Source organism: Pelophylax lessonae (assembly GCF_965119305.1).
Source record: "Pelophylax lessonae genome assembly, chromosome: 2".
Taxonomy (NCBI): Eukaryota; Metazoa; Chordata; class Amphibia; order Anura; family Ranidae; genus Pelophylax; species Pelophylax lessonae.
This window is the reverse complement of record NC_138769.1, coordinates 604752116-604764917: the sequence shown is the minus strand read 5'-3', so window position 1 is coordinate 604764917 and position 12802 is coordinate 604752116. Positions and strand designations below refer to the sequence as shown.

At 40.6% G+C, this 12802-nt stretch overlaps 1 protein-coding gene across 1 annotated transcript in view; it reads left to right on the top strand.

Moving 5' to 3' along the window:
- CSAD (cysteine sulfinic acid decarboxylase) overlaps window positions 1–12802 on the top strand; it is a 105213-nt gene that overhangs the window by 58682 nt on the left and 33729 nt on the right. The window contains exons 6-7 of the mRNA XM_082247131.1: window positions 2353–2459; window positions 4358–4473. Coding sequence (XP_082103257.1) covers window positions 2353–2459; window positions 4358–4473 — 223 coding nt within the window. The remainder of the gene's footprint in view (window positions 1–2352; window positions 2460–4357; window positions 4474–12802) is intronic.

Here is a 12802-nt window from a genome sequence, read left to right as displayed (position 1 = left end):
AGGGAAATGCTCTCATTATTTTGAGTGCTTGGTGGCAGCCAGGTTCTTACCAATCCTGGGCCAGCTCTCTTATATATTATACCGAGCTCTGACTAGCCCATGAGTGTCCCTTCGTTACTAACTACCAATTATTCTGCGGTGACTTCTGTCCTGCATAACAAATATACAGAATCCCTCTACAATACTTACAATTAGGCTCCAGACGAAGCCTCTATATGAGGCGAAACATGTTGAGCAATTGAACCATTACTCTTTGTCACCATTACCTTATCTTGTGTGGAACGGTGCCTGCCATTGGACTGACCTCTGACAGGATCCCCGTTACGTATTTACAGTCTTTTATGGCTAACAGCATTGTAATTGTGTAGAATTACATCTATTAGAACTGCTGTATGTTATACAGATGATTGGTGAGCCGTTTAGGCCCTAATCGGTTTTATATTGTATATGTTCTCAATTATTTGTTTTTTGCTCCCTTTTTCCTCCCCCTTTTGTTTGCGTTTTATGGAATTTGAATAAATATTGATTTTAATTACTTTATGTGCCTGGAAAATCCTTCCTTCCCAATCTTCCATGTTCTCTATTCAGTAAATTCTAGGATTGGCACGATCACTAACTCTCTCATATGCTCAGACTGCTGCTGTCTGAAGGCATATCTCATTTATAATATTTAGGATACTCCAACTGTAACTATTCACAATGGATACGGACAACTCTCACTTGGCCTCACTGGGTTGCTTGTGGAAGCAGCTGCATTGCTTAATTTATACTGCCACTTGTATAGAAAGGGCTAAGTCTCCTTGTTCTTTTCTCTCCAGCAATAGATTTGGTGAATCTAAAATTATCTTCAGGACACTCACTAGCATCCCTTTTACTGACACCCGTCCACTGACTCTTCTAGCTGCAGGGGTGGCCCCCCTCAGGTCAGGCCCCTTGACACTGACCTGTACTCACTGTAATGCAGAATCAGATCCTCCAGTGTCTCCCTTCTCAGTCAGCTTCACATGACCTCCGGATTCAGTTCCTCTCTAGCTCTCTCCAGGCCCTCAGGTCGACTCCCTTCTCCAGGACTCTGCTATCCAGCCGAATGTGCTCCTGGCATTTATACAGTATCCCAGCATGCAACAAGGCACTTTTCCTCTGCCAAATCACCAGGGCTGTATCAAACGCCTGTGCACTCATTTGTCAGGTTCCTCCCACTGCCCAACATGCCTCCCTATTGGACCAGTGTGAAACACTCTGTAGACAAAATGAGTTGCAACCGAGCACATTGAGCAGACCTCACTAACAGATCCCGCTCTCTGGTAGGCAGAGAACAATATAGATTTACCTGCAATCCCTCTGGTAAGCAGACAGGATTCAAAACTATACTTTCTCTCTAGCACCTAACTAGGAGGGTGCTAAGGTTAGTACAGCGGCTCAACCAGATGTCAGTTTTTTTTTTTTCGAGAAACCCAAAATACGGTAGTGTGTACCGGGCTTTAGTCTAGGTTCACACTGATGCGATGTTAGACATCACATGGTATTCACCCTGCACTGCTGTGCAGATCACATGCTGTGCGATGTCTGTGAGATGCGATTTCAGCCATACAACTGTATGGCTGAAATCGCATCGCATTTGCACCAAAGTGATGCAGGACCCTTTTTTTTTTTTTTGGCCGACACTGGAATTGGATCGCATGGGTGTTCACACCTATACAATCTGATTCCTGCACCATTTGACAGTTCGCACTGCGATCTGGGAACTGATCTGGGGGTATCATTAACTTTACATTGACACCCCCAGTGGTTCGCAGATCTCAGTGTGAACCAGTGTGTGAATCGCAGGGTGTCCCGCATCACACCAGTGGGAACGGGTAAGCAAACAAACACATCTTTATCAGCCTTCTACTAGTTATATAAGATATTATTAGACAACCTCATGTGATCTACTTATCTTTTGACAAAAGGATGAATAGCGGCAAGACACATTTAGTGCATATGGTTTTTATTTGGAAAGAGTAAGAGGTAGTTCTACTATATTACTAACTGCCCTGCAGCATTACAACATTTTTATAAACACTTTAAAAACAGTGTTTTTAAAGTGTTTATAATTGGGATAAGGTAAGGCTCCCCCTATCAAGGAGGACTGGCATCTTCAATACTTGCTAACAAACTTCCATATATGATAGGGGGTTGTGAAGTACAGCAGAAGGCAAGACCCGAAAAATAGTGGGAGATTGATTGTGAACCTTAAGTTTATTTAACAAGACCATGCAATCAGCAGTGGTGTCTGTTAACCAATAGCAGCCCGTGAAAATTCATTTTTTTGTCAGTCTGTGTCCATTACAGTCAGGTCCATATATTCTACAGATACACCTATGAAGCTGCTCCAGTGTTTGTTCTGATGGAAGATGAAGTGCTTAAAACAATGAGAAGTTTCCTTGGCTGGAATGCAGGAGATGGCATATTTTGCCCAGGTAATGTAATCGACGTGTACACCATAAATATGATTCAAACCTGTGTCCAGCTAAATGTTGTGTTGGAGCTCTTAGGCCAGTTATAAACAAGGAATAAAATGTCAGGAATAGCTATTTTAATTTATGCTGGTAAAAAACACACTTTTTTATTACATCTTTATGTCTATAGAATGCATTGAAAGACAATATCATCAAAAGAAAGTCTACAGCATAGCTCCCAACTGTCCCTCTTAACTCCTTATGTGTCCCTCATTTTGGTCTGATCTATAGAACTGTATAACATATGCACCTTTTAGCTTTAAAAACGTGTTTCCCGGTGCTAAACTTTTCATCCAATTTCTAAATTGCTTCATTTGTAAATTTCAAAAGCCAGTATAAAGGAATTGTAGTGGGTAAAAAAAAAGCCCTTGTGGGTTTACCTAATCATTTTTTTTGTATAATTCTCTTTTAACCACTTTACCACCGGAGGATTTTCCTGCTTAACGTCCAGGCCACTTTTTGCAACTTGGCACTGCGCGACTTTAACTGACAATTGCGCGGTCATGCAACCCTGTACCCAAACGATATTTACGTCCTTTTTTTTCCCACAAACAGAGATTTCTTTTGGTCATATTTGATCACCTTTGCGCTTTTCATTTTTTGCGATATTAATAAAAAAAGAGCAATAATTTTGAGAAAAAATTGGTGGTATTTGATCACCTGTGCGATTTTTAATTTTTGAAAAAAAGAGCGACAATTTTGAAAAAAAAAAAAACAATATTTTTTACATTCTGATATATAACATTCCCAAAAAAAATTTAAAAATCAAAGCTTTTTAACATTTTAGTCCAATTTGTTTTCTGTTACATATTTTTGGTAAAAAAAATCACAATAGGCGTATTTTGATCGGTTTGCGCAAAAGTTATCGCGTTTACTAACTACGGGAAAGATTTGTCACTTTTATTGTTTATTTTTTTTTTACTAGTAATGGCGGCAATCTGCGATTTTTTGGGGGGGTACCAGTGACATTACTACAGTAATCAGTGCTATAAATATGCACTGTTACTGTAATAATGACACTGGCAGGGAAGGGGTTAACTTTATTGGTGATCAAGGGGTTAAATGTATGCCTCATGCTTACTGACGTGTGTGGGGGGAGGGGGTTGTGTGACACAGACACAGATCACAGGTTCAGCTATGCTGAATCCTGTAATCTGTGACTGTCACTTAGGAGATCCGCCCGCTTTGTTTACACAAGCGGGCGGATTTCCTCACTCGATCCCAGACGATCGGGGAAGAGCAGCGGTGATCACCGCCTCTCCTCCCCTGGCCCGACTCCCGCTGTGTCTGAATATTCAGACACGGCGGGAGCGAGCCTTCCGGCGGCGAGAGAGGGGAGAGTCTGGTGACGCAGGTCTACGTCGCCAGACGATAACGAGCCACTTTGCCGCAGTACCAGCTCAGTAAGAGGTCAGCAAGTGGTTAAGAGGGGGTGGCAGGGGGTGTGTCCTCCTATGCCTACATACTTTTGCTAATAGGTGTCCCTCGTTCCCATCTCAAAATGTTGGGAGGTATTCTACAGTTTGTATATATGATTCATGATATATACACATATGTATCATATATGTATTACTTAAATAAAGTAATGACAAAAATATTTCTCGCCCAATAGGCCCATATCTAAAATTGCACTGGGCTACTTTATTATCCTGCATACTCCTCCCCTGCACATACTGCCTGGTAAAGCACTTCTTTAGCATTGCTGTTATTATCACCAATGTTGCCTGTTCTGGAGCAGGCACACTTTTGCTGGAATATAAAGAGATGTATTCTGTATATGGAAGGTGGTTTGGAGTGGGGTGCCTTGTTTGGTCCTTGTTTTGAGTCCTGCTTTTAGGACTTCTGATCTCTTCTTGCAGGAGGCTCCATATCCAATATGTATGCCATAAATATTGCTCGATTTCAGCGTTTTCCACACTGCAAAGAGAAAGGCCTGCATTCCCTTCCCAGACTGGCACTGTTCACTTCACAAGAGGTGAGATTATTCTTATTATTGTTATTAATATTAATAATTTATAAATGGCTGACGCATTTATTTCTGTAGAAATATAAAGACAAAAACATAAGTGTAACAATAAAGTTTTAATATCTATCACATACCAGGGTATGCATTGGAGGAATTTTATTTCATAAGAGGTTATTTCCTTTGTGTCCCTACTGTTTTGTTCTCTTCTCCCAGTCTCCGCATGGTTCTTCTTCCATTGGGACATATGATATGGTTTGGTGGTTCCCAGGCCCTGAATTACATGCTTCTTAATTAATAAAGGTATTTACTATATTTGTATGTGATAGATATTAAAACTATTGTTGGACTAAATATTAACCTATGGCTTAGAGTTTCACGACACATGAAGAAGTGGGGGCTTATGGTGCCCACAAAACATGTTGTGACAAATTGTGGATCTCTCCCCTACAAAGGTTTCTCTGAACGTTTCCAGCACTGAATTTTTGAAACCCAAGGAGTCAAATACTAATAAGTAGGGTGGGAGAGACAACACTATACTGTGAAAAATGTTCTTTATATTTGTAATCTTTAAGGAAATGCTTTTGCTTTATGTCATATATTTTAATGCTTTTATGGCTTTACTAAATATTTTTTATTTTAGTTGTGTATAAACAGTGTATGAGTGGGCACCTCAAAAATCCCATTTTATGGTGAAGTTGTTTGGATATTGATTATGGAGGGATGATGGTGCCCCCTGAGCAACCCTGGCGGTACACAAATCATTTTCTTTGTATGCTGCTTTATTTTTTTCTTTATATGTTTTTATTAAATTTTTTCAACAATACATAAAGTTATAAGAGGAAAAAATCAGAAAAAGAAACAACAAATAACAAGTAAAATTAGGTTTATACCTCTATACATCTTTGTCAATACCAGCTTTACTACACCTTAATAGTTCCTAAACCAAAGGGAAAAAAAAGGGAGTGAGGGGATCTCTCATTGTGATATTATTATCAAAACATTAAGTGGAAAATTTCCCAAAACACCAAAAAAAAAAAAAATAATTATCGTGAAAGAAAAAAACTTGTGAAAAAAAAAAAAACTTGTGAAAAAAAAGAAAAATTGAGTGCTTCGTTATGTAGGTATTGTCAGTACTTTTAGGGGGAAAGTTTCCCAAAATTGACATGAAGAAAGAGAAAAAAAAGGGAAAAGGGGGGGGGGGAGTCTTCAAAAATATAGATGATAGCAATAGGAACCTACATATTGAAGAACAGATTTTTTAGAGAGTTTAACAAATCTGATAAACTGCCAAAAATAACATCCGGATAAGAAACATTTAAACTAAACAAGTAAAACCCTTATATACGGACCATAAAATTCCATCGTCCACTGGTGAACATCCATACATAGCCCATGGCAAACAAGTAAACCTTACATGATCCTGAATCTCTGCGGCAGCATAAACCCAGTTCCATGTATCAGATGGTTAGCCTATCAGGCAACACAGGTGACAGGAGGTATTGAAAAACCAAGGGCAGAGAGCCCACAACCACAAACAGGACAGACAGCAGGCAAAAAAAAAAAAGAGATGGGTTGGGGGGAGAGGGGGGGGGGGGGTTGGGGAGGAAAAGGAGGGGGACTTATGGTGTGACCAAAAAGTTGCAACATCACAAAATATCACAGATCATGACTAATCGTCTAAAAGCTCAGCGTATTTCTTAGATTGGGTGAAGGCAAGCCAGCATGCCCAAATCTTATGAGCCTGGGAGCCATGACCCCTGAAATCGTAGGTCTTGTCCTCCAGGCGATACGTATGGTCAACAGATTGCAGCCAGAAAGCTATAGGTGGAGCCACTGGATTCTTCCAATATAAAGGAATGAGAGCCTTAGCTGCATTGAGGAGGTGAGGTGTAATTGACCTTCTATACCTATAGGGTGGGACCGTCGTACCATGAAATAGGACAGACCACGGGTCAGCAGCAACAGGGGAGCCCTGGATAATTTCTATAAGTGATAGCACCGAGGACCAATAGGTAAATATGATCGGACACGACCACCATATATGAGCATGTGTGGCAGGTTGACCACAACCCCTCCAGCACAGAGGGGACGAGGAAGGAAACATACGATGCAATCTCACCTGTGAAAAATGCCATCTCATAAGAAGTTTGTAGTTCATCTCCGCTGTTTTAGCAGAGATTGCAGAAGAGTGGCAAAGGGTAAGTATAGAATTAGTCATGGAGTCTTTGTATGCTGCTTTAAGTGAGAAGTTGAGGTATCTTGTAATAGTCACCTGTTTTTTTTTTCTCAAACTGTTTTTACTAAGATTATAAAGTAAGGTACAGTATACAGGAAAAAAAAAGGGAAATGGGTACCGAACATACATGGATTGAAATTTGGCCGGTTCAGCAGGGGCAAGCAGAATTTTGATCCATGTATGAGCAGAGAGGTTGTGCAGAAGTCAATCTACTGCTCGCTCAATCAGCACTGCAGGCCTGCAATATTGATCAAAGTTCTCTGACAGTGGTGAACTCTCCCTGCTGTCAGAATACAAACGTTGAGTGAGGAGGATTCCACCATCAACATTGAGTGTGTGGATGGGGAAATTGAGTCAATTGTTTTTGTTCAACCTGTTGATGACTTAGGAAGCTAAAGAAACAGGAGAACAGAGAGTGAAATGTGAAAATACACAAGGGTAATAGTCATCTGTTTAACATCTGTTGTAAGTGTCCTTATAACAAGTAGTTTTGGTTAATCAAAAGGCGAATGTACACAGACTGTACAATCTGACTGCACAGTCTATGGCCAACCTTAGACAATAAAGAAAGGTTGGACATCCAGACAAGCTCCTAAACACTGACTGTCATGTCATGGGATTTTTTATGTTTAGGCCTATGGAGTGAGGTAAAAGACATGCACTGCAGATACCTCTAGCTCTGGTTTGGCAGGGTGTTGGGAGGTACAGCCTGTTGCAGTGGCAGCACTTATAGTACAGATGTAGTAACAGAACTGTATTGTAAATGTAGTTCAAACCAGTATAAATACCTGGGGGAAGTCAACACAACTGGGTGCACTCACAGTATGTTGCAACAAACAATGTAGCAGCAGATCTTGGATGCACTGACAGCGTCTGTCTTGATGGATGAAATTTGGCCTGGCCGGTCTGTGCCTAAATGGGGAGGTTTCCCGGAAGGATAGCATGCTCCTGCTTCTTCGCTACTTATCTGGAACCTCTCCCTACTGCTAATACTGTCCCTGATAAATGGGTGACCTGTCCCTTCACCACCCCTTCACCACCCGGGGGTCCTAGTCTTAAATAGACTCTGCCCGATCCAAGTTGGCTGCCAGAGTCACATGGGGGCAGCATCCAACTGGATCACTTCCCCAGTAACCCTGGAACCATGTCCTGACTTCCTCTCCTTCTGCAATGCTGCTGTGATTGAGCGCCACCTGCAGTGGAGAAAATAGACTGCACCTGACTACAATGGAGCAAGGCCAGTTATCAGTCAAGCTCATATTACCCATCAATTTGACCTATCATATCTGGAGTCCAGTGCACATTTCCATGCCTGTCTTTTTACTAAACTACAAGCCCATTGATAGAAGCCCAGGCCAGGGGCATACCTAGAGCATTTGGCACCCTAGGTGGATTCTATATCTGGATAACCCCCCCCCCCCCCCCCCAGGCGGGCAGGCTATGCACCGCACATCGACGTGTCATCAAGTGACGTCGCATGTAGCGCCTCCACGCACTGCCCAGGCCCCTCCTCTGCAAAAACGGCACCGACTGACCTGGGGCGCCAGACAGAAATACATGTAACTGGCAGTGGCACACTTACTATGTGCTACAGGCATAAATCTTTTGATGCACAGTCATGTGACATGGAGTGCCACATAATGTACAATTTTAAGGGGGGGGGGGGTGGGGGCAGGGGAGAAATACAGCCAATAGTGAAGTTATGTTCCATTTAGTTAGCTACAGTATATATGAAATGTTCCATGTAAATGCTTTGCACTGTGTTTTCATATGCAACCAGCAGGTGGAGCCCCTAGCTCAGCTTAATATGTATTTGAGTTATTTTTTAGCTACAGTTGAAAAAATACTGTTTAGAGAAATCAATATCTCAAGGTAAAAGTTATACTCACAAATGAATTACTCAAATCAGTGACTTATTCCAGTATACCTGAATGTAATGATTTAAAGGGGTATTCACGTACTTTTGGTCAAATAATGTCTGTAAATATTATATATAAATACAGGGTATACAGATTTAGTAAAATGCATATAAACTTCAAAAAGAAAACAAATTAAATTGACTACAATTAGGAAAGCGGAAATTCTGAATATTTTTTGCATTTCCTTGCAGTCTAAACGATGTTTGCATCTTCTACATTCAACTATGTAAGCTGTTGATATTTATTCAAAGAAAGTACTCAGTGTACTGAATATTTGACAATCATAATAATAATACTTGATAAGGATATTCATTTTTTTGGCTGCAAGATAGATAAGCTGCATCTGCTGTTTTTGATTTTTGACAAAGGATCATTTATGCCACCTAGTGGAAGTTTTGTTAGCTGCTATAAAGAATATCACCATTATGCCTGCTTTAACCACTAATAAAAGGCATAAGGGAAAGCAATTATAATGAAAGTTTTTCCTAGGAATCTAGCCGACATTCCTGCATGCTAGCTTATTCCTAAAAAGGAACTCCACCCTATCTTTTTAAAATGACATTTTTTATCCAAAACACTTGTCCTTGTAAAAAACATACTTAAAATAGGGTGACCAGAGCTCCCCGGACTGAGGACACTGTCCCCGGCAGGGATAGACTGATTATAATGGAATAATATGTAAATTTCTCAAGTCCTGATAATAAAAAAGTGAAGTGATCAAATAGTCTCTTAAGAGATACAAAAATATTGTGAAATTAATAGAGTCAGCACAATGAGGAATCCAAGCTCCCTTAGGTAATGCGCATACCAGACTTGTAGTCAATAAAAGCAGGGGATTTATCCAAACAACTTAATTGTAGATATCCCTGGTGAACTCCTGGGATTGGATGGCATGGAGTCACATATGGAAAGAAAGGGATGCCATAGCATAAAACCCCACAACAAAATATATTTTACATTAAACACCCTAAAGTGCACCAACTTAAATAAAAAAGAAGGTGTATCCATCACCAGACTTGTATAAAGTACTCGAAATTTCTACTTGAGTAAAAGTATAAGTGCTCGATCAAAAAGTGACTTAAGTAGAAGTGGAAGTGCTCGCAGAAAAAGTTACTTAAGTAGAAGTACTAAAGTATTCAACATTTTTTTTACTTAAGTATTGCAAGTAGTTTTTTCAAAAAATTTGCTACTTAAGTACTAAAAGTAAAAAGTACCAGTAGTTTTGAAAAAAAATTTCTACTCAAGTACTGAAAGTAGAAGTACAAGTACTGTGTTATGTAGTTATTAAAGAAAGAAGTCAAAAGTTTGAACATCATATTGTTTTTTATTATTTCAAATGATTTATTCAAATGATTAACCTGTGTTTGTTAGTAGTTTCTTGATGCACTTTAAGCGCTGTAGCACCATTTATTTGTTTGTTTCATATTTTCTTTTTATTGGAAAGATTTGGTATAGCAGCTTTTATTATACACAGCCTTTATTTTCATATGCGCTGATTTACAAATTACATTATACACATTTTTTTGAGCTTTATGCAACCTGCCATCTACTGTTCTGGCAGTGGTAATTTTTTTAAAAGTAACGAGTAACTATGCAGCACAAAAAAAAAATACTTGAGTAGAAGTATCGAAATCATTGAAAAAATGTAGTGAAGTAAAAGTAGAAGTAGGAGAGAAAAATTCTACTCTAGGAAAGTACAGATACCGCATTTCGGTACTTAAGTACAGTACTTAAGTAGTTCTACTTCGTTACTATACATCTCTGTCCATCACCAATCGTGAAGCTGCTTACCAGAGCTAATCAAAAAAACACAGGATTAGCTGTGAGCCCACATACAGAGAGACTCTCCTAGGTGCTGTGTGACAGGGAGAAGATAGCATAGGTAATAGGTAATCCACCACCGATTTAAGAGCCCCTTACCCAACTAAAACCAATAATAGCAGGGTATAATGAATTCCGTCAGAGAAATCAAAGCAGCCACCATAGACAACTTGAGCCCCTTACCAGACCAAGAGTTGGAAACGCTCTCAGGATGTCAAGGAGTACGGATGGGTAAGCTCTCAGAGACCACTCAGCAAAGATGTAGACAGAACTCTCAGGGTAACAGGAATCAGACCAGATCACAATCCCATCAGATGGACAGCATAACAGGTCCCAGATAAAAAGAAAGGTGCCAATAGTGTAAAAACGTAACAACTTTATTAAAAAAGAAGGTAAATCACTCACATGTCATTAGAAGCAAAATCGCATGGAAAAAGCCGCCGGCCGGACGGCTGGGCACATCCGCACAGTTGGCACGCTTCTGGAGATAACGTCAACACGCCGTGACCTAACGACGTTTCGTCCTAGAAGACGTTTTCAAAGGTGCGGACGATGTGCTGACGCCATCTCTTATACACCACTCAGCCGGATATCCGGTACTGAGCGAAGCCCATTCCACCATCTTGCACAGGGGAATGTACATGAATCGTATTGGAAACAGGGTAATATGGTACAAAAATATCGTAACATTGAAGACAATACTTAAAGCACATAATAATCGAATAAATTAAATATCTGAATAACAAAATAATAAAGGATATACTAAAAACGATCCTAAAAGGAATCCTAAAAGGAATTATCAGGACTTGAGAAATTGACATATTATTCATTTTTGGACATTTATTTGTTCTTTTATTCACTGAGCGCGACTTATTATTTACACAGTTTTCTAGGGTGTGGTCACACTTAAAGTTGCTGCTTAATTTATTACTTTCACCTTTAGTGCGGTTATTTTTTCCGTTTTTCTACAGACTGATTATCGGCAAGGCCGATATATCGGTGGCCCCAATATATCTGTATCGGCCAAAATTGATATCAGCCCATATCGGCAGATACGGATATGTTGTGACCAAAATATCGGTATCGGCCCTGAAAAAACCATATCGGTCTATCCCTAGTCACTGGACCAAGTCTGTTCCCGGTTTTGTCCCCGGATTCAGTCCTGGGCCCAGTGCTGTGTGTATTATGCAATTCTGTGCCCAGTACTGTGTGTATTATGCAGTCCTGTGCCCAGCGTTCTGTGTATTATGCAGTCCTGTGCCCAGCGCTCTGTGTATTATGCAGTCCTGTGCCCAGCACTCTGTGTATTATGCAGTCCTGTCCCCAGCTCTCTGTGTATTATGCAGTCCTGTGACCAGCGTTCTGTGTATTATGCAGTGCTGTGCCCAGTGCCCTGTGTATTATGCAGTCCTGTGCCCAGCGCTGTGTATTATGCAGTCCTGTGCCCAGCTCTCTGTGTATTATGCAGTGCTGTGCCCAGCTCTCTGTGTATTATGCAGTCTTGTGCCATTTGCCAATAAAAAAAAAATAAATATGTCCAGGATTTTATTTTAAAAATCTGGTCAACTTAACTTAAAATGAATCTAAAAGTTCAAGGTTTTTCACCTTCTTGTATTCTGTGCAAGGTAAAAAATCTTCAGTGTGCAGCAGCCATCCCAGCCCCCTAATACCTAACTTAACCCCATCTCAATCCAGCGTGGCTGAGGCATGTCAATCATAGCCAGTGAGCCAATCAGGAGAGGGAGAGGATGGGCCGTGGTGCTGTGTGTGAATGGACACGCAGGAAGCCTGCTTGGGTGCCCCCAGAGCAAGCTGTTTGCTCTGGGGGCACTTGGCAGGAGGGAGGGGCCAGGTGCGCAGTGGGGGACCCAAGAAGAGGAGGATTCAGGCTGCCCTGTACGAACCCCCTGCACAGAGCAGGTGAGTATAATATGTTTGTTATTATTATTATTATTTTTTTTAAAACAAGACTTTAATATCACTTTAGTTCATGGAGTTTAGCCAAAAGTCTCCATACACTGCTCTTCTCAGTTTGTAGAATCTCAGCATGGGCAGAAATGAGGCGGGGATTCCTGGGGAGATCCTTGGTACAGGGTCCATATACATTTATCTACAATGCTCACTCACTGTACTGTGTCTATGGAGGAGCTGAGTTGTCCCCCCAAGCTGTCCCCCTTTGGACTTTAAACATCTCCCCCTGTCCTCATCCCCACTACATATGAGGTGTTGCTTTCTAGTTCACAGAAGGCTTTGGGAAGTATTTGGGAAAGCTGATAACATTTTTTTACATTTCTGTCCGGTGTACAGGAAATTAGAGCATAATACTTCTTAAAGTAGTAACACATAGTGTACATACTGAAAA